Raw genomic sequence first — 26712 nt, 5'->3', positions numbered from 1 at the left:
TATTTGGTGCATGTTTAAGATGACAGGTAGCTCCCGGACAGATGGTGGCAACATCTCGTCAAACCCCTGGATATCTGCCCCATTGAATTTTATGTTTGGGAACTATTTTCGGGCTAGGAACTCAGAGGTTCTTAGGGCTTTCTATCTCTTGCCCCCCATGGACCTAGTTGTCTGCCATGTGTTTCACTGATCCCCCAACTCCATCGGGTAAACCTTTGCCATGGGCTCCGAGTTATTCCAGGTGATTCCCTTCAGCCTCCATGTGTATGGTACACTGCTCAAAAGGTAACAGTTTGCCTTGTTTCTGTATTGGGTGACTGAACCATCACTCAACACCTGAAGCGTGTCAATCTTGTGGCCAGAGTTTGCTATAATTTCCTGTACCACTGGTTTGAGGTGGGCACGTTTGTGGCTGACAAAGTCAGATATTGTGGCATAGGATTGTAAGCCTGTGGATGTGTAGGGAGTCAGATGGCTGAGCGGTGAGAGAGTCGGGCTGGTAATCAAAAGGTTGCCGGATCGATTCCCCGCCGTGCCAAATGACATTGTGTCCTTGGGCAAGGCACTTCACCCTACTTGCCTTGGGGGGAATGTCCCTGTACTTACTGTAAGTCGCTCTGGATAAGAGCGTCTGCTAAATGACTAAATGTAAATGTAAATGTAATGTGTAAGCCACTGCTGTATGGATGGATGCCTGCTGCCGGTTTCCTTCAAAATGAAAGGACTGAATTTCTGTGTTCAGTTTGCGGTCTGAAAATTCCACATGCAGAACCATTTTGTTTTGTCTTTTAGATTTTCTGTAAGATGCATGAATTTCTGGGCCTGGTGAAGCCAGTTGAATTGATGGATGGCAATACCCTCCGACTCTTTGTTGAACTCCTCAACCAGTTTTCCAGGGTTAGAGTGATGGTTTTGTACCCCTTGATAGAGCCTACATCCACTGGTGTGACAGCCATTTCCACCATTGATTTCATGTCACACTAATAGGACAGTGCTGTCACACCAGTGGACATTTTCAAGATCAAGGCCAGTTTGCGGCCTAGCTATATGAGAGACAGTCTTCAATCCTCACCAACAGTGTTAACATTTACATAATTTTCAATAGTCAATCAATATAAATTGATGAAAATGTTCAGATCAATTCTTAAATTACATCACACCAATGGACTGCATAATGGATCTTATTTCCAACAGTGCACAGAAATAGCAATATTATGAAAATATTTGAGACAGAACACACCTTGTGTTAGGGGTGGAACGGTACATGTATTCGTACCGAACCGTACGGTACGGGCGTCACGGTTCGGTTCGTGAAATTGCACGGAGAATACACAGTATAAAAATTAATAAAACTTGCGTGCAAATTAATTAATGTAATGCGGAACTACTGTAAGATATTCGTGTTCTTTAGGGACAATCTGTAGCCCCGCCTTAGCTCTTTAACTGATTGGCGCCGTCACCTGTGTAGCCGAGCTGTGTTTGAGTGAGTCAGAGATAGCTAGCAGCAGCAGCAGCACTGAAGACGTAGCCTATGCAACGCTAGTGCTAAATATGAATGTTCGTAGTGTAAGTATAGCGAAAAATAGCCTAACCTTTCCTAGACTTTTAGCTGCGGTACTAATGCTGAGGGCTCGCTGATTTTGCGGTCTTACTAGAACGTGCATTTAGTCTAGCAGACGCTTTTATCCAGAGCATAGTATCTATGAGTTGTTGCTAATGTGCGCTGATGTTGTACACACCCAATAAATTCCAAATTTCCAGGCCTCTAGTTTCTACTCTGCCACGACCTTCTGTAGCTTCTCAGCTAGGTGAGTGCTTGTGTGCTGCTCATACAGGGGCCGTGTTTGTAGAACTGACGCTTTAATTTCCCACTCAGTCAATAAAATGAGTAGTCACCGTGAGGTAGCTTTCGGTAGCACGAGAAGTCCAACCATCAGTCATTAGTGAAACGGAGGGTGCAGCTGACAACTCGCGCTCCATCAACGTCGGTGTTTTGTTGTATATGTAAGGGACCAGGGCCGGCGTTGTTGCTACTGTATCCCTGCCTGTGTTTGCGCTGTTGCTCAGCTAGTAGCCTATCGTGTCGAGGTGTAGGAGGACTGATCGACAAGCGCATCATACATTTATCTAAGACTTGCATGTACAGTAGTTAGTCTGGAGCCCTGCTTCCTTTTTTGTTTTGCTTTTCCCCCCATTGTACCGAACTCGTACCGAACCGTGATGTCTGAACCGCGGTACGAACCGAACCGTGACTTCAGTGTACCGTTCCACCCCTACCTTGTGTGTAGTATAAACCTTGCCAGGGGTGCCAAATATGCTAACACCACCACTGAGTCCGTCTTTTAGTTCTTGGACAATCTGCTGTTTTTCTTGGCTACATTTGGCATATTCGTGTTTGGTGTCAAAATACCGACGGAGATTGTACTCTTTAACGACTGACATCGCCTCCACTGTAGCAAGGATTTGCTAAGATGCTGTTGCTGAAAAGAGGTGCTGTTCCGACAGTATGCTCATCACAAACTCAAGCTGTAAGTATGATTTTGTCGCAAACAGTTATTAGCAATGCTAACGTCTCCTGTATCCAGGTTTGAGGAAGTTACTCAAAAAAAGTAATAGATTACACACTACTTAAAAAAAAATAAGTAATGCTTTACTTTACTGGATTACTCATTGCTGTTAGTAACTAGTTACATTACTATAAAAGCTTCCATAGCATTTCATCAGAGTGAAAGTACCCAAGTCGACACCATTCTTCTGCTGCAGTTCAATAGCCCAGGGGAACGAGGCGAACGGCTGGCCTACGTGATATGCCTTGTTATAAGTCGTGCAATAACACGATGGGCATTTGCATTTAAATTCCTGACCAGAATGTTCAACGGCCTGGAAGATGGATTGTCAAAGATGGTGCCTGTGTAAAAATATCCACTTTTGTCTGCTTTAGATGGAAACATACGACAGACGACACAGTGCATTTTATTAATCTCACTGTAATCTTGGCGTTGACCTAGATTAATTTAGATAAAAATGGCTCATTTGAATTCCCCTGAAGGCATTCAGAATATATGTGTGCTACCCAAATAATGACTAAAAGTAAGTCTTTGAGAATGGGTTTCTCAAGCCAGGTGGCGCATTAAACCAGGGGCTCATCTCCTGTTTCCAAAATGCATCACAAACTGCTTGAGAATTCTGTTCTACTATGATAATTGACAATGAAAATAAATTATGTTCAATAAGATGTACTTGTGTGTTCAGGGATGGATTAACCAACGGGCCTACCGGGCCCAGGCCCAGGGGCCCATGAGCTCAGGGGGCTCCTAACCCAGAGCCCCTGCGTATCGTCGCTGTTATTAACTTGATATGTACTCGTGTATGATGATATGCGCAGTAGCCGGTATATGCTAGGCTTAAGTCATTAATGTCTTTAACAGGACCACAAAAGTCCTACTGATTAAACAAAAAAATAGCCTAAACATTCAATTTGAAGATGTCACAGAAAGAAACCATCATGATACCTTTCAAGTGAGTGTTTATCCCCTCAGTTTGTCTATAGGACTTTAGAGGAGTACTCTTTAGCTGAGTACTCCATGCAATATAAGCCCTTCAACTTTGTAGGGAGAAATCCAAAAAGCAAGTGCAAAACAATACCATTAGAGCTGTATCTAGGCACCCCCAACACACACTATTTACATTTAGTCATTTAGCAGACGCTCTTATCCAGAGCGACTTACAGTAAGTACAGGGAAATTCCCCCATACACACAGGTTCGAAGATTTGTTCTCGCCCCTTACAGTGCAATTCGGCAAGGTTTACATCCGCGCTAAAATATCAAGGTGAAGGTGAAAAAATGTATCGATATTAGAGAGTTACAATTTGACAATCACTCGTCACTCACTACTCAACTCTTGTATTTGCCATGTGTGCGCCCCACGAGCTGCAACGTTATTTATGCATTTAGCAGGATGTTAACTTTTACATTGCACATTTTTTTTAAATCAATAATTTGCAGTGGCCCGATCGGGCCAGTGAGTTACATTTACATTTATTCATTTAGCAGACGCTTTTATCCAAAGCGACTTCCAAGAGAGAGTTGCTAGTTTAACTGTCCCGACGTTGAACAAACAAACGCCACGGCTACCGGCTACCTCGCCACGGCTACCTCTCCCTGTTAGACAGACCTGTTCCACTGCCACCGGGGCCCATGGTACAGCCCTCTACTCAGGTTTGTGTGTCTTCACAGGAAAGAATTATCTGCCCACCAGAGAGACTGAAGGACTTTGTGATTAACACATAGCTTGCCTATTGGAGCAGAATAATCTCCTGCAGCTATGGAGGTACATGAGTAGTCTACCTCATTACCTCAGGTTACCCCATATCCTTGAGTACGATAATTAGAAAGAAAAAAAGGGGGAAGTGAAATGTGGAGAAACTAAAGAAAAGACAGATCTATGTTGTTTATTGTTAAAGAACAGTTGAACAGTTTCTCTTCCGTTTTCAGCTCAGGTTTTGTATAGGCGGAGCCAAAACCCGACCTATCTACGTCACAGTGACCTATCTATGTCAGATCACAGACGGTTGCATTCTGTTACTCAGCTGGTACGATGCAAAGACAAAGTAATTAATACATAAAACACTTAGAGACTGCAGGTAGGTCTGTTCTGATACCTGCAATTGATTTAGCTAGTGATGCTGTTGTCGCTAAATTCAATCAATTCGAGGGGGGGATTTTTTCAAGATTTCAAAGCCTAATTTAACCTACTTGTCTGTGGGTTTTTTTCGTTTGAATTTGGATGGGTAGTTAACAACACATTATTCTGTGATGTGATGAGCTTAAAACTCATTTTCAATTCCACTATACAGGATATTTAACATTTTAAGGAGACATGTGGATGTTCATTGATCAAATTGTTCAAACACTTGATGTGGATATTGTTTGCAGTCATAGCATTTACAGAAGCTAATGATAGGGCTTATAAAAGGTATCTGTACTGATCAGTACTGATCACCAACACAGGCACCCCCCAGGGCTGTGTGCTCAGCCCTCTCCTGTTCTCCTTGTTCACCCACGACTGTGCGGCAACGCACAGCTCCAACCTCCTTGTTAAGTTTGCTGACGACACAACCATCGTGGGCCTCATCTCTGACAGTGACGAGTCAGCCTACAGAGAGGATGTTGACACCCTGACATCATGGTGTCAGGACAACAACCTCTCTCTTAACATCTCTTAGCAAGACCAAGGAGATGATTGTGGACTATAGGAGGCAGCAGGAAGAGGAGCATGCACCCCTATTCATCAATGGATCGGAAGTGGAGAAGGTCAGCTGCTTCAAGTTCCTCGGGGTGAACATCAGCAATGACCTTACCTGGTCTGTTCACACGGACAAGGTGGTCAAAGCGGCCCGTAAGCGCCTCTTCTTCCTGAGGAGACTGAAGAAGTTCGGTATGGACTCAGTCATCCTCACTAACTTTTACAGATGCACTATAGAGAGCATTCTGACTGGTTGTATCACAGTGTGGTATGGGAGCTGCACAGACCGGGACCGCAAGGCCCTACGAAGTGTGGTCCGTTCATCATCGGCAGGAAGCTCCCAGCCCTACAGGACACCTACCACACACGTTGCCTAAGGAAAGCCAGCAGGATTCTAAGAGACTGTTCCCACCCATCCTTCAGTCTCTTTACCCCGTTGCCTTCTGGCAGGCGTTACCGCAGCATCCGGTCGCGCACACGCAGACTGGACAACAGTTTCTACCCAAGGGTCATCAGGCTTCTCAATGGACACTGATATGGACATTTTACTGCACACTAGTCACTTATACACTGTCACTTTCAGCTACTGGCTGCTCTTTCAGTAACATTGCACTACTGTACCTCATTGTACCTCGCCACCAGGCTCCTGTTTGGTCATTGACATAGTCACTGATCTGCAAATTTGCACTATTGCACTGTACTCCACTTAGGTTAGATTAGGTTATAGGTTTGAAACAGGTTTTTTGTGCATTAGGGTTAGTATAGCGTACTATTTATTGTTATCTGTAATTTAGGAAGTTTTAGTGTTAGGGTTAGTATAGTCGTTTATTTATTGCTATCTGTATATTTAGGAAGTTCACTTATCTAAGCTCAGCATAGATGTAAATTTGTTCTGTGTACTTATATGTTATGTTAGGCGTCCTTGCGTTGTCTTGTCTTAAAAATTTCAGTGCCCAGTCTAACCTTGTGTTGTTCTGTGCACCTGACAAATAAAAGACTTGAAACTTGAAAAAGGTGCCTTATGAGTTATAGCTTTCAACTCAACAGCTGAGAGGTTGATTTACAGTCTCGTACTGTGATTTCCACAGTAAACTGTATTTTCTTAAGAAGAGATGCTGCACTCTGTTAGCCCTATGCCGTTAATTAGCCTACAACTCAAAAGGAGGAAGATGTCATGTAACTGGATCTACTTAAAGGCGTAATGTTATGGTAATAAAGATTAGGCTACCACAAGGGGGCCAGGGAGCAAGGTGGTAGGATATAGGGGTGTCACGATACCAAACATTCAGTAGTCGGTGCCAATACCATTAAAATAACACGATTCTCGATGCCAATTTCTATACCATGGTAAAAAAAAGAGGATTGTCTAAGATTCCATGTAGGCTACTTGAACCATGAACTTCTTTAAAATATTTGAAAAATAGCAAAATGTCCTACAAAGACATACAAAACATGTGCAATAGAGCATAGCACAACATAATAAAGTGCAATTAAGCCATTCAGCTAACAAGATGAACATGACATGAGTTTACCTTCTAAGCTATGGGCTAATGTTAAAACTACAGCTACAACTACAGCTAACCTAAACTATGTACATAAGCCATTGTAACACACGTGCCCACCATCTCAAACATGTAACATCATGTAACGTGTATTTTAGTATGACAGATTAAACAAACAGAAAAAGAGCATTCTTTGAATGTATTCAGAATTTCGCCGCGACTTCAACGAATATTGATTTAATTTGTATGATGCCAGATGTTAGCATCGGTGCTGTGCCTCTTCTGGAACTGAATCAGAACTTGCCTTGAATTCTTTAAACAAATCCAGACGACGATCTTTCAGGTGCTTAGCTAAATTGGAAGTATTCCCCCTTGGTCTGAAGACTGCGGTAGCATTTTTTGCATAATGGCTTCTGCGGATTAATTATAACGCCACGGTCATCTGCCTCAAACGCAAACTACTTTTTGTGCCTTTCTTGTCAACAAGTCGAAGCGGGGCGATCGCTAAAGCAGCAGTTGTTATCTTGTTTTTCTTAATGTAAACGTCGACTGGAACACTCCTGAAGGCGCAGCACCGATGCTAACATCTGGCATCGGCGCTCACGGTACTTACGGTGCTTCAAAAAAAATGGGCATCGTCGGTGTTTTGTTATTTTAGCATCGGAAGGTACCGTAAGTATCGGTTCTCGTGACATCCCTAGTAGGATATATACCACACTGTGCACTAGTTTTACATCATGTGTGGAAGCCACTTGCCCCATATCCCAGTAGGAGCTAAATCTTTTTTTGCGTTTTGGACGTCCATATGGACGTCCATAGACTGACGGCGATGGCTGCTGATCTTTGCATGGATGGAAGGACGGCGATGCTGTTCAGAGTGCCGTCCATAGAGGGAGCATATATTTTGGACGGCGTCATAGCCGTCCATATGGACGGCGATGCTGTTCAGAGTGCCGTCCATAGAGGGAGCAGATATTTTGGACGGCGATGGATTAGCAGGGACGTCCCTCGTGCCGTCCATAGAGGGAGCAGATATTTTGGACGGCGTCATAGCCGTCCATATGGACGGCGATGCTGTTCAGAGTGCCGTCCATTTGCGTTTTGGACGTCCATATGGACGTCCATAGACTGACGGCGATGGCTGCTGATCTTTGCATGGATGGACGGACGGCGATGCTGTTCAGAGTGCCGTCCATAGAGGGAGCATATATTTTGGACGGCGTCATAGCCGTCCATATGGACGGCGATGCTGTTCAGAGTGCCGTCCATAGAGGGAGCAGATATTTTGGACGGCGATGGATTAGCAGGGACGTCCCTCGTGCCGTCCATAGAGGGAGCAGATATTTTGGACGGCGTCATAGCCGTCCATATGGACGGCGATGCTGTTCAGAGTGCCGTCCATAGCATGTAGCTAGCTACATTAACTTTGGATGACTCAATCTTTTGTCAAGTTAATTTGTATGAATTGCATGTTAGTGCAATATTTACGCCTTTATTCTGTTTTTTTTACATAATCAGCAGTATGATCTCATGACAATATAGACTTGAAAAACAATATGTTATGGTTTGGGTTTGCCTATAGGCTACATTTATTTTAATTATTTCGAGAATTGTTAATAAAGACTCATTTAAAATGTTAACATTGTGTTATGACCCTATGAAATACATTGCCATTTAGGTCTTTTAAACAGTCAGTTTAAAGTGTTTTATGGGTGGATTTGAAGCCACCAGTCAGTAGCTCCAATCTTGCGCACGAACTTTGCGCACGGAGACAAACGCAAAACAACAAACACTCGCTTGGAGCGGAGACCAATGCAAAACACAATACGATGTGTTGAGCCAAACCAAAGCCGTCAAAGGCTACCATAAATGTAGCTACAGCAACCGTGGATGACTCAATAAGTTTTGTCACGTTATTTTGTATTAATTGCATTTAAGTGAAGGCTATATATTTACGCCTTTATTTTATTTTTAACATACAAAAGTAGGCCAATCAACAATATAATCTCATGACAATACAGACTTGAAAAACAATATGTTATGGTTAGGGTTTGCCTAGATATAGGCTACATATATTTTAAATATTTCGAGAATTGTTAATAAAGACTCAATTAAGATTTTAACATTGTGTTATGACCCTATGAAATACATTGCCCTTTAGGTCTTTGAAGCCGTCAGTTTAAAGTGTTTTATGGGTGGTTTTGGAGCCACCAGTCAGTAGCTCCAATGTTGCGCACGAACCACTTTGAGCGGAGACAAATGCAAAACGTAATAGCCTATGGGCCTAACACTCCAAATTTTAAAATTTTAAATGAGTCTTTATTAACAATTCTCGAAATAATTAAAATATATGTAGCCTATAGGCAAACCCAAACCATAACATATTGTTTTTCAAGTCTATATTGTCATGAGATCATACTGCTGATTATGTAAAAAAAACAGAATAAAGGCGTAAATATTGCACTAACATGCAATTCATACAAATTAACTTGACAAAAGATTGAGTCATCCAAAGTTAATGTAGCTAGCTACATGCTATGGTAGCCTTCGGCAGTTCTGTTAGCTCAACAGCCTGCTAAACATTCAATCCATCGCCGTCCAAAATATATGCTCCCTCTATGGACGGCACTCTGAACAGCATCGCCGTCCATATGGACGGCTATGATGCCGTCCAAAATATCTGCTCCCTCTATGGACGGCACGAGGGACGTCCCTGCTAATCCATCGCCGTCCAAAATATCTGCTCCCTCTATGGACGGCACTCTGAACAGCATCGCCGTCCATATGGACGGCTGTGACGCCGTCCAAAATATCTGCTCCCTCTATGGACGGCACGAGGGACGTCCCTGATAATCCATCGCCGTCCAAAATATCTGCTCCCTCTATGGACGGCACTCTGAACAGCATCGCCGTCCATATGGACGGCTATGACGCCGTCCAAAATATATGCTCCCTCTATGGACGGCACTCTGAACAGCATCGCCGTCCGTCCATCCATGCAAAGATCAGCAGCCATCGCCGTCAGTCTATGGACGTCCATATGGACGTCCAAAACGCAAAAAAAGATTTAGCTGCCTCTCCCATATCCCCTGATGACAAGTAGTAATACAGCTCATGTTAAAAATATATTGTCTATAGATCTAATCCAAGCATGTATAGTAGGGTTTCGAGTATGACAGTAGATCATCGAATCAATTCTGATGTGTCGGGACATGTAATCATGTGACTGCATCTGCATTAAAACATTACCACAAGCCACTGCTGTTACATGCTAGGTGTTTCCTAGTCTCATGCCAAAAGTTTTATATGCCGAATGATATGTTTAAATAGGCCTACAGTGTAACAGGGTAACTGTGTATCAGGGTAACGACGCTAACTGATTAGTTCGTAACTGTCACGTTGTCGCAAACGCAGTAGTTTGCTAGTACTGTTCAAATGTAGCTAATGTTGACAATACTAGTAGCACAACTTGGCACAGCTAAATGGCTAGCTAGAAAACTGCAGCAAACTTGCAAAGCTTACCTCCACCTAATTTGGGAATTTTTCCAATTTTGTTAGTTATTTCTGCTGTAAGGGTCCCAAAGTCCTGCTCGTAGGATTCAAAGTCTGAAGACATGTTGAAGTTAGTGATGTACAGGTGGTATTCTGTCTGGTAGCTCAAATAAATGAAAACAAACTAAGTGCGAAATGCTATATTGGTCACTTCCTTGAGGTGTTACAGCAAAATATACTCGGTAAGAATGGACGGTTAGCTAATTAAATATGTTCCTGGCACTGGAATTGTCGTGTTCACTAAATAAATGTTCACATATGACTATTTTATAATTAGCTGTTCAGAATATTATTTATAAACATAAATATTATAAAAAGTTAAACGTGTTAATGAACCAAACGTGGTTCCATACATTTTCAGGGGGTTAATAGATGTTGTAACACATTCAGGAAGTATCAATCGAAGGGTGTAAGAAAAGGAAGTGGCAGGATGGTAATTTAAAGAGACAGTTTTTATCTCATTTGTAAAACAGTGCATATATGTGTTGGTGCTTTACCATATGTAATGTGAAATGCTTTGGTCTTCCAATAAGAATATGCATTTTTAGGTCAAGATAATAACGCAAACACCGAGCGAGTTTCTAGATTGGTTGTCAGTCGAAAAACATTCATCATAGCAACATGGTTATGACGACCTAGCTAGCTTTAACCAGCCAACTAACGTAATCTAATGTTTACATAGCTAGCCAGATCCACTGACAGTATTGTCTTTACCTATTTTACCGTTACTACTATTTAAAAAAACATTTCACTATTCCCCTTGTGGTCTCAACAATAGGTGGTACCAAGGCAAGGGTGCTAGATAGCTAGCCTAGCTGACTGGCTTGTTAGCTAGCTTAGTACTGCTGGCTGCACTAGTTTAAAATATTCTAAATTTCGGATAGGAGATGGCATGAGTGAGTCTTCGTGAGTTTTCCGACGTATTAGCTACAATCGTATTCCCAATCCGCTAAATTGTTGAGATCTACTTTTTGTCGTTTTAAGATCACGAGCGCCACATTTGAACGCCAAATTGAGTTCCGTTTTCTCAGTTGCTAATGCAATTGATTTGTATTAAATTCGTGTTGGATATTTTGGTTGTGTTTTCAATATGTGAATTGTACAGTTATATCAAATGTTAAATGCTAATCTACAAACAAGTCCATTAACCTGCAAGGGTGTCACATTTGTTTCCTTTTCCCCACAGATGGGCAACATGTGTCTTTCAAACGGATAGTGCAAGAGAAGCAAGATGGCGCGTTTTGTTAATGCAAGGACCTCTTGGACTGGGAAAGCCTCTGTGACCCAGTTGTTTGCTGGGTGTTCAGAAGACCGGAGGAAATATGCTTACTGTTATTGTTGACTTTTTTAGGATAGCAGTAAAGAGCACGGTATCCAAGTTCTGTGTGTGCTGTATTCAAATAACTCACAAACGCCTTTCCAAAACCCTAAAAACACTGAACTTTAAACCATGAACTTTCTGTCAGCTTTAGTGACATTTGAAAACCTCCATGAGGTTCGGAGGTTGTGTCACTGGGGCCCAGTCATAGCTCTGACAGTCATTGCCATATGTTCTTCAATGGCGATATTGGACTCAGTTATCTGGTATTGGCCACTGGACACTACAGGAGGCAGTGTCAACTTTATCATGCTTATCAATTGGACTGTCCTCATCCTTTACAACTACTTCAACGCCATGTTTGTTGGCCCTGGATACATACCGCTGGGATGGAAACCAGTAAGGGCTTTGCTTCCCTTGTGTGTAGTCCCTTACCCTTTTGGTGTTCCGTTCATGTTCTGTAAGCATGACTGTCAAGCTTATCCCTCCATTAAAATTCCTGGCTTGTTCTCCTCCCTACTCCTTAATTCAAGATGCAAGCCAACATGTTTTCAACGTTGTGTGTCTGACTGTGTTTAACCTCAAACAGGAAAAACAACAGGACACCCAATATTTACAGTTCTGCAGACTGTGCCAAGGCTACAAGTCCCCAAGATCCCACCACTGCCGCAAGTGCAACAGGTAGGTTTCCAATGTAGTCAGTGATAGTTCTGGTGTTTAGTTGATTGTAATAGTAGTGTTCTGAGAGATCAACATAGTAATTGTTGTAGAAGGTTCTAAAGAAACTTGCTTCACTTTTTTATGCAGAAGGGATTTGAAGATACTCTATAAGCCAAGTTAATTAGGGCAGGTCATATTGCCGCTGGTATTAAAATGGTCTGAATTGAAATGCTCTGCTACAGTGATGCACTTGGGGGAGAACTGATTACATACTAATGACTGACACTATTTAGTTTGTGACCCACCTCATGTTTAACTGCTGAAATTGAATGCATTCTTCTTGTGATCATTTTTAAGACTGATTCTTAACACAGATGAACTGCTGTTGTCAGTGTCATGAAATATTTGTGATATTGATCATTGTGCAGGGCTCCAGACTTACTTTTAACCTTGGTTGCACTGGTGCGCCTAACTTTTTTAATTAGGTCCACCAGCACAAAATGTAGGCACACCCAAATCTTTATTTGCGTCGCCACAATTTCAAAGTCACCTTTCTATCACGCCCCATATACATTCATATATATTATGTAAATGTTCGTAAACAAGAATAAGGTGTAGGTTAATATTTTTTTATTTGAAGCACAATTATACTGTATATAAAAATATTAATGTTTTAAGTGCTTCACTGAACTGCCGAACTAAAACATTTTACGCAAAATAAAACATTTCAAAATAGAAAGTGCTACTGTTTAAAATTGCTCCCCTGAACTGAGACCTAACACTTCATGGCTCAAAGTCTTATAGCGGGCTTTCCCCTTGCTGTCGCATGCCCATCTGATGGCCAACACCTGTAATTTGGCCTTTTGGCCTTGGCTAAACCAGCTTGCCACACTCTCCCTAGCATCAAAATCCCAGCTCCATGGGTTAGCTCCATGGCCCAGCTCCGTAACTCATGGGTGGGCAATTAATTTTTTCAAGGGGCCACATAAGAAACCTGAAATGTGTTGGATGGAAATTAATTCTGCCCACTATTCATTTTCTACCAAAAGCAGTAAAGTATATATTTTGATTAGCTGCTACTGGTTATCAGAAGGTTATATATTATATATATAATAATAAGGTTATTCTGTAAGTATTTATATAAATATTTAAAATGTAGTTGTAGGTCAAATAGGAAAAGACTACAGAAGTAACAGTAAAAACAAAAACAGTGTTTCATTTGACTTGTAACTAGTTAATCTTCACAAACACTGAAAAGTTGTTTTGCAGTATGTTAAAGATAAATCAAATCAAATTCATTTGTATAGCCCTTTTTACACGCAAGCATGTCACAGAGGGCTTCACATACGCCCATAGAACTGCCCCTCAACCAACCTAAACCCTCAAGGAAGACAAGGAAAAACTCCCAGAAAAACTCCCAATAGGAGAAAAAATGGAAGAAACCTTGGGAGGAGCAATTCAGAGAGGGATCCCCTCCTCCAGAGACGGTTGGTAGGAGAGAGGAGCAGAACACAAGCTAAACATAATCATACAGTGTCAATGGGTTTTGAAACACCAAAACCCATTGTTCGCCTTTATAGACGTTGGATGGGACCGGGAAACTCGCTGTTGGCCGTCATGTAGACTGGATTCCGGGTGACGACCTGGTCCAACGTTGGCAGACCGACGACCAAGCAGGTCCTGACAGCTCCAACCCCCCACACCACAGGGAATGTGTGGGGGGGGGGGACAGAGAGAGGAGAGCAGGGATTAGAGAATGCCAGGAGCAGCTAACAGTTACAGTCATGATAGAATGAGATCCCCACCGGTCAAGTGTGGACTAGTGCAGCAATTTAACAGAGCTAAAAAGGGTATTTGATGCAGCCCCACACACCAAAATAGCGACAGCCCCCCTCGGTTGGAACATGAAATCTGTTCCAGGGGAAAGAGGGGAAAGAACTCTAAAATAGGTTATACTTATACGAATAAGGATGAAAACAACCAGTCCCCCGTTGTCTCCAACTAGTAATAAAAACTATAATAGTGACAAGATACAGTAACCGGTTTACTTTATTTGTAACATCTAGATGGGCAATGTGAACATAAGCTATAATTACAATTTAAAAGTGACATGTGATACACACATAGGCAAGCACACACCCCAGGTTTACATAGAAAGTACACACATACTTCCTTTTAACAGTCATAGAATTGACTAAACAAGAACGTTTTTAATCTAGTTTTAAATGTCGAAACAGTATCAGCCTCCTTAATTGAGATGGGTAATTTGTTCCAGAGAAGAGGTGCTCTATGAGAACGCCCTACCTCCAGCTGTTTTTTTCTTAACTTTGGGTATTACCAGATAGCCGGCATCTTGAGATCTTAGAGTCCTAGCGGGGCAATAGGGTGCAAGGAGACCGGAGAGGTACAGTGGTGCCAATCCATGCAGAGATTTGTAAGTTAGTAGTAAAACTTTGAAATCAGCTCTGGCTTGGATAGGGAGCCAGTGTAAAGAGATAAGAGTAGATGTTATATGATCAAACTTTCTTGTTTTAGTCAATAGTCTAGCAGCAGCATTTTGCACCCGCTGTATATTTTTTAGGTAGGTAATTGGGAGGCCAGAGAACAACACATTGCAGTAGTCCAATCGGGATGTAACAAAAGCATGTATTAGTTTTTCAGCATAATCTTTTGAGAGGAATTTTTGTATTTTGGCAATATTACGTAGATGGAAAAATGCGGTTCTGGTGATTTGCTTAATATGGTACTCAAACGAAAGGTCTGGGTCCAATGTGACTCCTAGATTTTTTACCAGCTGGCTTTGAGATACATTGACGCCATCCAAGTCTAATGTCAGATTGGATAAATTATTTCTGTGCTTTTTTGGGCCAAAAATTTGAACCTCGGTTTTATCCGAATTAAGAAGAAGGAAATTTGCTGTCATCCAAGTTTTCAACCCGGAAACACATTTTTCCATAGCATGTGGAAATTCTCCAGGCTTTATAGACATGTATAGCTGAGTATCATCTGCATAACAGTGAAAATTTACCCCAAAACTTCTAATTATGTTTCCTAAAGGCAACATATAGAGTGAAAATAACAGAGGGCCTAGAACTGAACCCTGTGGTACTCCGTATTTTACAGTGGAGCTCCTGGATGAGCAACCATCATAGTGGACATATTGTGATCTATCAGATAGATACGATCTAAACCACTGAAGTGAAGTACCAGAAATCCCAACATAGTTCTCCATACGTTCCAGGAGAATCTCATGATCCACAGTGTCAAAAGCTGCACTTAGGTCTAGAAGAACCAGGACAGAGCTGAAGCCCGCGTCAGAGGCTTATAATAGATCATTGACTACCTTGGCTAATGCAGTTTCAGTGCTGTGGTGAAGACAAAATCCAGACTGGAGAGGTTCATAGATCTGATTTGAGGAGAGGTGCTCAGTAAGCTGTTTTGCCACAGCTTTTTCTAAGATTTTGGAGAGAAATGGCAAATTTGAAATTGGCCTGTAATTGCTAAGACAACCTGGATCCAGGTTTGTTTTTTTAAGAAGGGGCTTAATAATAGCTTGTTTGAAATCGTCAGGGACTTGTCCAGTTACAATAGATTCATTAATAATACTAAGCATGGGTGGTCCAATAATAGGGAGAAGCTCCCTACAAAGTTTGGCAGGGAGGGGATCGAGAAGGCAGCTAGTGGGTTTCGAGGAATCTATCAGCTTGATGAACGCTTCCATAGAAATAGGGTTAAAGTGAGTGAGAGCCTCAACAGATATGCAATTGATCATCTTTATACAAAAAGCTACACTTTTTTTCAGGTCATTTTGTTCTGTTGCCCAAATCCAGTGGGCTTGCACAAGTGCATCAAAATCTGGCTGAATGTATGAGGTGAATATGCGAAGGACAGCAGACAGGTGATGATCAAGGTCTGCAGTTTAACTAGCAAACCATCAGCGGCCCGCGCCCACTGAATCAGTGAAGTTCTTATTATGTCTGCGTTCTTTTTTTTCTTTAGTCCCTTAGTGCCGATTCAAATTATAATCCTTCACCACAGCGACTTGTTCTCCACAAACTAAGAACACAGCTTTGACTTTGACCTCAGTAAACAGATTCTTAGAAGTCTTGTTAAAAACTACCTTCTGTATCAACGTTTAGTTTTTTATTTTCGAGGGCTAACCAACAGCTACAGTAAGTCTCCTGTCGGTGAAGTTGTGCAAGCGTACATATGTAAATTGCCTGATCACTGTAGTCTTTCAGGACTACATATTTACTACCGCTCAACACATTTATTTATTTAACATTTTTTTTATTTACCTCGTGCGGGCCAGATTGTGACAGCCCGTAGGCCGGTTGTGGCCCGCGGGCCGTACAATGCCCAGGTCTGCTGTAACTGATTCTCTGGTGCTCAGGTAGTAATTTCAATCGCACAGCACGGAGCAGTGTAGGCCTACAGGACTATCTGGACCACAGCCAATCAGAGGCAAAGACCCGCCCCATCTCTGTCTCTGATTGGTTTAGACCATAATAAGATCCAACCATGAGTGTGAGTTCCGTCAAAGGAAAATGCTTCGTTCGTGGAGAGGCAGCGGATGCGAGGAGGTTAGGTGCACCGGTGCGACCTAGGAACATTTTTAGTCAGACCTGTACAAATTTTGGTCGCATATGTGACAAAATTGGTCGCATTCTAGAGCCCTATTGTGGTTAACCGGTTAAGTGCTTGTACCATATAGGGTAAGGCCTTTCTGCAGGGGCCATTTCCTGCATTTTCTCCCCCTCTCTCCCATACAACTCATTTTGCTCATCACTATACCTGTCCAAATAAATCATAAATGCCACAAACAAGAGATATACATTTACACATACACTCACCAGCCACTTTATTAGGTACGCCTGTTCAATTGCTTGTTGACACAAATAACTAATCAGCCAATCACATGGCAGGATCTTAATGCATTTAGGCATGCAGACGTGGCCAAGACAACTTGCTCAGTTCAAACCGAGCATCAAAATGGGGAACAAATGGGATTTAAGGGACTTTGAACATGGCAGGGGCGTAACTATAGGGGGTGCAGTAGGTGCGGCTGCACCTGGGCCCTTGGGGTGTCGAGGCCCGCACCCGGGCCCAAAGACATACACGCGTCACTCGACGGGTGTATGTCTCTAAATACCGTCGCTCGACGGGCCCTCCTTCAGTACAGCGCTGTACTCCCTCTCGGATATGCTTATGTTCAAATACGCGCTGCTAATATAAGATTCATCGAATGAGCTGCGCAAGGAACAGACAATGCCCTTGAATTGGAGCAGTCAGGCCTGAACAGGCTTCTTACCCTTCATGTTTGCTCCATTGTCATGTGCCTGTCCACGGCAATTATCAAACGGAATGTTGAGTTCCTTCAACTTGTCTAGAAGGACAGTAGACAGGTTCAGGCCAGTTGTTTCAACCACCATATATACCCAAGGAAATACTCCTTGATATTTGGCTTTGGCACCAAATCAGCAATGCGCACAATGAGGCTTATATCAACTGTACAGTCAAGAATTATTGAGAAATATTTTGCTTCTTGAATCTGTGTCTGAGTTGTTTGTGATACTTTGGTGGAGATGATCTGGATCAGTTCATTTTGTGTCTGCTGTCCAAGATAATTATTTTAAGTAAGCGTTTGAGAACATCTCGCCAACTTCTTTTTTCTGCCTCCAGCAATGTCAGCTCCTGGTGGTCTATTGTCATATCTTTTGTAAACGCATGTCCAGTTCTCTCCATTTAAACATGCACTGGGCATAGTCTGAGCTACATTCATGACTCTTCAATCTACTGTTTATGTTAGACCAGTCACTGTAGCCCTCATCTCATCTGCAGCCCTGCCATCTAGTCCCCTTGGAAAATTAAAATCTGATGGGATTTTAAATGGACCTCTTCATACCATTTCAACACGATCCGCGTGCAAAGCTTGTGGCGGCCAAAGAGCAGGATCAGTTGGATGGGGCACACAGGTCTCTACATTGTCACCTGCTGATTGACTCAATGACAAGACTTGTGCTTTCAGAGGTGGTGGTTCTCTGCAGATCTGGGGATTGTAACTTTTTAAATATTATAACTATGATGATTTTTCAGTTGGATAATTTTCGGTGCCCCCTCAGGACTTGGTGCCCTACACACAGCGCGTAGTGCGCGTTATGGCAGTGGCGGCACTGTGGGCTCCGAAAGAAAAAAGGCAGCACTTCGCAGCAGATACGCCTGGGACACACTGGCTGCGATTAGCTGCAATCTGCTGCGACGCGCCGCCTTTTTTCTTTCGGCGCCCTTGTTATCAAATGGGACCGCCCAAACCACACTGGGCACGAAGCGCAGCAAAGCGATTGCCTTGGATCTGCAGCGATCGTTTCGGCAGCTGGTCGAAATTTTTCGCAAGACGATCCTGCAGCCAAATCGGCTGCAGGATAATAAAAGACACAATTTTAGTTGATATATTTGAATAAAAAAAACATTTTATTCAGATTTTACTACATGCATTGTAGACTACGGTGAACATTTGTAAAGTTGTAGACTTTATAATGATTTTTTTTATATTAATTTGAAGCAGTGGCGGATCTAAGGGGTCGCAAGGGGTGGCAGCTGCCACCCCAATAAAAAATACTGCCACTATGCATTTAGCAGACGCTTTTATCCAAAGCGACTTCCAAGAGAGAGCTTTACAAAAGTGCATAGGTCTCTGATCATAACAACGAGATAGCCCCAAAAAGTTCTGGGTAGCCAAAACATGAAGCATACATTGTGAAAAAACTGTCCCAAAGGGGAAAACCATAAGACCATGTAGTGAAACAAGTTACAATTAAACAACATGAACCTCAATCTTCCCATGGAAAATATTATTTGTACATTACAGAACATTTCAATAAATAATATGAATTTTACTAATTTAAACTACAAGTATCTAGCCTAATCATTTACCATAGGGAGTACTGTACCCCTAGCCTGGCTTCCAGCCCAACTTAGCCCCGCCCACAAAAGAAAATGGTCGGGAAGTTGGGTCTGGGGGGGCTTTATTCGCGACAAACTATATAAAACCAGGATCTGGACGGACCAATTAAATGGTTATGGCGGGCTTTATACGATGATGGACAGATGATCAACAGTGACGTAATCACCCACATCACTAAAGAGCTCTTGGGTTGAATTCGTTTTCAACAAACAACATATTACGTTGCTCTGATTGGTTGTAGGTCTATCCAATTGAGTGAAAAGGCATTTGTTGTACGAGTTGGGTTGAAACACGCCCCATAGTCACAGCCCAACGGAGAGTTATCAGACTCATATTCTGACTAGAATCATGAGTATAACAACGTCAGGCTACTGTACCCCCCTACTTAGGGTTTGATTCGCCTCCAAGAGGCCACCCAACAACTTCCTTCTGCCACCCCATTGCCACCCCGAATTAAAATCTCTTGATCCGCCCTTGCTTTGAAGCGTATGTACTTTACCAATATTCACACTATATTAAACCTAACTACACAATGTTGGTAAAGAACGGCCTATCCATGTGGTTACTCTGATGAAAACGAATGAAAATAAATGGATTGATCTGTCGCGCTAGCACGCCGTTAGTTGTTTTGTTTGTTTGAGAGAAACGAATGGTCATGCGATGCACGCATCACACACGCGTGCAGATTTAGCCTACCGAGCGAAAACCCCAAGTCGATTTCTAAAGTCAGCGAAATATCTGAAGCTGAAAGGCTTGGTGTCCGGCGCGGGGAAATGCGCGTCGGTTGTGAACAGCTTTGAGCCGATCGTAGCCAATCGTGGCGCTGCGCGGCGCTTCCAAACGCTTCGCAGCCAGTGTGTCCCTGGCGTAACTCTTCCCCCTGCTCCTCTCCTTAGGTGTGTGATGAAGATGGACCACCACTGTCCATGGATAAACAACTGCTGCGGTCACCAGAACCATGCCTACTTCACCAGCTTCCTGTTATTAGCGCCTTTAGGCTGTTCTCATGCCGCAATCATTTTCATCATGACCATGTACACACAGCTTTACGAGAGAGTAAGTGGGTAGTGCCAGACTACATTGGATGGGCGGTGTACCAGTTTTTCATATTATGTCTCAAGCTAAAAGTAGCCTGAGCAAAAATAAGTTACAGTTTACATTGTTTCCAAAAGAATCCATATAGACTTTTAACCTATTATACCTTCTGTAATATTTGAAGTCATTTAAAAAAATGCATTTAGGTGGCTTATTAGCAGTACAGCTGTTTGAGAGGTACTGTTCTTCCTTCACTCTGATGAATGTTGAGGTGTGTCTACCTAACTATTTGTTTTGTGCGCAGCATTAGCATATCTTTGGATGGGCATGGGCCATTTTGACCTCAAAACCAACTGAACTATTAACCAGAAAGTCAATTTTTGAATGACTGGATATGTTATTCTAACAAATATTTTCATTATTATTAGGTTGTTGTGTGCTTTTGTTAAATAAAAATGGTGTGCTCTGTTGCAGATTTCTTTTGGCTGGAGCACTGTAAAGATTGACATGAGCGCCGTCAGAAGTTTTCAACCCATCATGCCATTCAGTGTGCCTGCCTTTGCCGCCACTCTCTTTGCCTTAGGGTTGGCACTGGGCACAACCATTGCTGTTGGCATGTTGTTCGTAATACAGGTATTCAATGTTTTTGATGTTTGGGTGTGAAGTGTGATACTTGGGACCCAATTAATGGGCACTATATGGATGTTGTGAAACTAACAACTTAATATTATACCATAGTAAAAATGGAAGTGTATCTGTATAACTCCTTGGAATGTATTTAATTTGTAAACTTTCTTTTTTTAATATTATTATAATATTTCGCAATTATTAGTAAATTTTCTACATTTGGTATGATTCAATATTTTCATAATCAGCTCGTAGAAGACTGACAAACTACATAAGTATTAAGAATGAGTGTGGTGTTATCTGTTATAAAATTAACACCATAGCAAAATCAGTAAGCAATATCACACTTAACATGTGAGTACATTTACATTTATGGGGAGCGGCGGCACTGTGGGCTCCAAAAGAAAAAAGGCAGCACTTCGCAGCAGGTACGCCTGGGACACACTGGCTGCGATTAGCTGCAATCTGCTGCGACGCGCCGCCTTTTTTCTTTCGGCGCCCATGTTATCAAATGGGACCGACCAAACCACACTGGACACGAAGAGCCGCAAAGCGATTGCCTTGGATCTGCAGCGATCGTTTCGGCAGCTGGTCGAAATTTTTCGCAAGAAGATTGCCAAATCGGCTGCAGGATAATAAAAGACACCATTTTAGTTGATATATTTGAATAAAAAAAAACATGTTATTAAGATTTTACTACATGCATTGTAGACTACGGTGAACATTTGTAAAGTTGTAGACTTTATAATGATTTTTTTTATATTACTTTGAAGCAGTGGCGGATCTAAGGGGTCGCAAGGGGTGGCAGCTGCCACCCCAATAAAAAATACTGCCACTATGCATTTAGCAGACGCTTTTATCCAAAGCGACTTCCAAGAGAGAGCTTTACAAAGTGCATCGGTCACTGATAATAACAACAAGATAGCCCCAAAGCATTGCGGGTAGCCAAAACAAGCACACATTATGAACAACCAAAAAATAAGTGCCAAAGGGAAAAACCATAAGAGCATGTAGTTAGCAAGTTACAATTTAAACAACATAAATCTGTAAGTGCAAGTGTAACTTGTAATCAGACCGTATAGATACAGAGAAGGTCAGGTAGCTATAGCAGTCTCAAGTTAGACAAGCTTCGCTGTTGCCATAATGTAACATGCTGGTGTCAACAGAATAAACGTTAGGACCAGATCCTAACAGCATTAGACAGAGACACTGAATTAAAAAGGGACTGAAATATCTCAAACTTTAAAACACCTTTATAACAAACAGTCCTCCATCACAAAATCGCAATGAGCTTATTGTGCATTTAACTATCTTTGCTTTACTACACCTGTGAGTGGTAACTACTCAACTCAAATATGTTTTTTTTTCTCCAAAGCATAATGGATATTTACTTCTTAATGTCTACTTGTAACTTGTTTAACTGCATGCTCTTATATGATTCTTCCCTTTGGCACTTATTTGGTTTTTCACAATGTATGCTAATGCTTCATGTTTTGGCTGCTTGCAATGTTAGGGGCTACCTTGTTATGATCAGTGACCTCTTTTGTAAAGTTCTCTCTTGGAAGTTGCTTTGGATAAAAGCGTCTGCTAAATGCATAAATGTAAATGTCTAACTTGCTGTGTGAGCTCAGCAGTTTATCTAAACAAGATTAAACTGTAAAAATTACTCTCCTCTCCTTTCACTTTTTTCTACAGATAAAAGTCATCCTTCGAAACAAGACCTCGATCGAGGCCTGGATTGAGGAAAAGGTGATTTCCGTCATTGGCTGTCTTCATTTAGTTACCTGAAGAATACCAGCTGTTTAGATGATACATTCTTGAATGTTGAAACTGACTAATACTGGCCTATCCAGGGTTCCCAACGGTCCTTGACATCCTTAAAAGTTTTTGATAAAAATTAAATCAAGGCTTTGAATGTTTTTGATAATAGATATAAGTAGACATCGGTAATTGAAGGGGAATTTATATTTGTTCGTGCATGAATATAAATTGAAGTGCTCTGCTGTTTTAGAGAAAGCAAGAGATCACAGAGTCTGCCGTCACTGTAACACAGCACATTCAAGCTTCTCTTTTTAGTTATCCATGAGCCTCTGTAAAACGTGCTAGTTTTTGTTTTAAATATGATCAGTGTTGGCCTTGATCCATGTATCAAACTATGTTGTGTTAGGTCCTTGAATTTGAGGGAATTGGGCCAGGAAAGTCTTTGAAAAATACTTACATTTGATGTGCAAACACTTCCTGTTCAACATTAGAGTTTATAAACAAACATAGCAGGTATTTTAAGTGGTAGTTCAAGGTAATAAAATAGAAAGCTATGATCTAGACTGTGTTATTTGAGTGCCCCCTGCATAGCATGATGGTACAGTACAGTACGATACAGGTAGATACTTAATTGTCCCCATAGGAAAATTGCTATGCAGCACAATCACAAGGCATTTTGTCACTAAATCACCTTTAGACAGACTTATACACACACATACCTACCCCGCTCTCCTTCATATTATTTTGAAACCAACTCTTTAATCTTCCAACTTGTTTGTCTCTTTGTATATTTACCCTTTACCCCCCAGGCTAAAGACCGAATCCAATACTACCAAACCGGAGAGGAGTTCATCTTTCCCTATGACCTTGGGAGCCGCTGGGAGAACTTCAGACAGGTGTTCACCTGGTCAGGGATGCCTGAGGGCAGCGGTATCGACTGGCCCGTCCACAAGAAGTGTCACCAGCACACCTTAACAGTACATATCCCAAAATGACACCAACACCATGGTTGAATTGGACACCAACAGTTGAATTGTCCACAAATTTGACAGATTGATTTGAATGCTGCTTTTGCTGTATTCAGGCTATTTAAGACTATCCTTTACCATTCATACATTTTGGCAGATCGAGCAACTGAAGCAGAAAGCTGATAAGAGGGTGAGAAGTGTAAGTAGCTGTCATTGTTGTTTTACCAGCAGAGGGTACCATTGCACCACAGTGTGAAAAAATATTCGTTGTGTCTTTTTCTAATTTAGCCTCTTTTGACGGTCTTGTTTATATTTAAGCCCTAAGCCAGTTTAGTATGATGATAGCGAGTGGTGTTGGTAGAATAATGTTGCTTTGGTTGTGCCTTGGCCAGCAGGTCCAGTACAGGGTAGTGGAGGACTACAATGGGGCCTGTTGCCCACTGAGCAAGGGGATCAACACCTTCTTTAGGACTCCATGTACAGAGGAGCCCCGGATCCCCCTCAGCAAGGGGGAGACCATTCTTGCAACCCGGGGCACCAAGTAAGTTTTGACACAACATGCTCTTTCATGCTTAAACTCAAGGCCATGCATGATTGGAGGCATTTTGGCAAGTCAGTTGATAGGTGAACGAGATGCTGTAATCGTAAAATATGAATGCAAACAATAGAAATAGAGGGAGCTACGTAGAAGGTTGAAATAGTGGTTTGGTCATGAGAACCATTTGAGGTTAGCATTTGAATTGCAAGTACACAAAGGAAATGTTGGTACACTGAAAATATATGCTTAATAAGCAAATACAATTGCCTTTCAAACCTTTTACCTCCTCTGAGCTTTCCTTTGTCACCTTTAAAGCTGACATGGTAGATAAATATGGCATAGGCTATATTTAGGCAACTTATTATTCAACAGCTGTCGCAACAGCATCCCAATATAATGTGGCAACCTTTGTCTTTTTTGCCGTAGTCTTTGTAAAATACGGGCTGTGGGTCATATAACTCCATGTAGGCCTAGGCTACTTCTCAACTTCAATGATAAACTTTGGGTCGTCGATCTTCCAAAATGTCTCAGCTGGTTTATGATGTAAGCCTAAGGTTTTGGTGTCTCTTCTGCTTGAGTGTATGCCAGCTCGTCTATCTCGCTCTTTGTTAATAAACACTGTTTACTGTTTAGAAATAACTGACAATTGCAATCATCAGAGTTTTTTATAAAAATGTTAAGAATTGATCAGATAGCCTATAGTTTTTATCGGGCTAAACACATGGTTAGCCGTTTGTTACTAGCATAATGAAGTTAGGTAAATGATAGGCTAAAGCCTACAACTTACATGGTAAAATGTAATAACATGTTTTTTTATCCAAATATATCAATTATGGTGTATTTTATCATCCTGCAGCAGAATTCGCAAGTGGCTCGCAAACAAATTTGACCAGCTGCCGAAACGATCACTGCAGAGCGCGAACCAATCACGGCACTTCGCAGTGCTTTGCAGCCTCTGTGTCCCTGGCGTAATGCGTGCACAGTTTCTCGTGCTCACCTGAAAAGCTTTTCATGCACACAGGATTTGTTTTGTTGCACAGGTCACATCGGGGTCTTTTTATTTATTTTTTACCTTGAGATAAGTGGTATTTAACTGAAAGTAGGTAAGTGTCATTTCTCAGTACAGATTCTAATCACTCAAATGTTCTGGTTTTCTGTAGATGGTGGATGTACGGAGACAAAGTCCTGGACGAGAAACAAACAAAGGGTAGGGTTAAAGTTTGAGCTATTAACTTCACCAAAGAGCTTCCTCGCTTGAACTTGTAGTAGAGAGTTCAAAAATTGAAACATAATTGATGATTATCATCCATTTTAAATTGATGGGAAATGTACTGAAAAAAACTCATGTTTGTCACATTCCTAATGTCCAGTTTTTAAATTACCCTCTAGCTGGAGCTCGCATGAGGGGATGGTTTCCAAGGAGATGTGTTGAGAAGTGCCATTACGACACGGCAACCACTGAAACCACTAGCGAAGAAAAGAAAGTGAATTAATGTATTGCAGTCTGAACATGGAGCATGTTTCAAAGTAAACCCCTGGAGAAAAGAGGCAGATGGTGTTTTGTCTTCTGGGTGTGGCCTCCTCTGCTATTAAAAGGATAAGTCAACATTTCTGTTTGCTTTTACTAGCTAGACTAAACCAACCCTGTTGATTCCCTTAAATGTCTCTAGATATCTAAAGTAGACAGGATTTTGCAATGCTAATTTGAACAATTTGACTAATTTCTTTTTCTCTAGAAATCCCCCAAATACTGAAATGGGTACATCAGGATGAATCACCTGGGGCCTCATGTATAAACGTTGCGTACGCACAAAAAGCTTGTGCACGATGGTTTTCACGCACACTTTGTGATGTATAAAGATTTACTTGACGTGAGAATGTGCCGGCCGTCACGGAAACTTTTGAGCAGACGTGAGAATGTGCGGACCGTCCGCAAAGTCTTGTCTGGCTCTGTAACATGGCGAATTCTAACTGAAAAGTGTCGAGACTCACCAAACATTACAAAATAACGTTTCCACTTGTACGTTTATGACGTTGACTATTCAAAAAACATAAAAAATAAACGTTTGATCATTAATGTGGATGATCATATCAAAATGCCAAAACCCAAAACGGGAAAAGCTATATAGCCTTCTGTTTATACCGCCACCACTTAATAACTTCTGTTAAACTTGAGGCTGTCAAACGAACGACAAAATCATGCTGTTACGATGCGCCACCACTCGTTTCTTCATTTAAAGTTTTATATCGGACCATTTCTTCTTAATTTCTGCCATGGTCCGGTTCTCTGAACCCACAGCATTGATGGCCCTATAATAATAATGATAATTTTATTTGTAATGCACTTTACATTTAGCTAAATCTCAAAGTGCTGTCTTTTGTCACTAATACCTGATGACAGGCCGCCAAACAGGACACATTTTCTCGCCTCCACCTATGTTGTCAGAACCTCGATCACACAGTCACCTTATTTCTTCAAATAAACGCTGCAGCGTTTAACGTTCATTTTTGGTGCTGCGTTTCTTCGAGGGCGGCGTTTCT

The 26712-nt window shown here is 41.8% G+C and overlaps 2 protein-coding genes across 6 annotated transcripts in view; one reads left to right on the top strand and one right to left on the bottom strand.

Annotated features, from left to right (window-relative positions):
* The window catches only part of vti1a (vesicle transport through interaction with t-SNAREs 1A), a 146815-nt gene extending 136347 nt beyond the window's left edge, over positions 1-10468 (bottom strand). For all 4 annotated transcript variants that reach the window (XM_047032869.1, XM_047032872.1, XM_047032870.1 and 1 more), the window contains exon 1: positions 10271-10468. In XM_047032869.1, coding sequence (XP_046888825.1) covers positions 10271-10364 — 94 coding nt within the window. In that variant the 5' untranslated portion in view covers positions 10365-10468. The remainder of the gene's footprint in view (positions 1-10270) is intronic.
* A 206-nt stretch (positions 10469-10674) lies between these two features.
* zdhhc6 (zinc finger DHHC-type palmitoyltransferase 6) lies at positions 10675-26209 on the top strand. 2 transcript variants are annotated; one of them, XM_047032783.1, is made up of 11 exons: positions 10675-10733; positions 11487-12017; positions 12208-12299; positions 20139-20298; positions 20752-20910; positions 22600-22653; positions 23475-23642; positions 23791-23832; positions 24029-24174; positions 25332-25378; positions 25561-26209. In XM_047032783.1, the coding sequence occupies exons 2-11, from the start codon at positions 11751-11753 to the stop codon at positions 25662-25664; spliced, it is 1239 nt and encodes a 412-aa protein (XP_046888739.1). In that variant the 5' UTR covers positions 10675-10733; positions 11487-11750; the 3' UTR covers positions 25665-26209. The 2 variants fall into 2 exon arrangements, with proteins under 2 accessions (XP_046888739.1, XP_046888738.1); XM_047032782.1 differs by having other exon boundaries at positions 24026-24174.
* The last annotated feature ends 503 nt before the right edge of the window (positions 26210-26712 follow it).

The sequence above is a fragment of the Hypomesus transpacificus genome, chromosome 13 (genome assembly GCF_021917145.1).
Source record: "Hypomesus transpacificus isolate Combined female chromosome 13, fHypTra1, whole genome shotgun sequence".
NCBI lineage: Eukaryota > Metazoa > Chordata > Actinopteri > Osmeriformes > Osmeridae > Hypomesus > Hypomesus transpacificus.
This window is presented reverse-complemented; position numbering and strand designations above follow the sequence as displayed.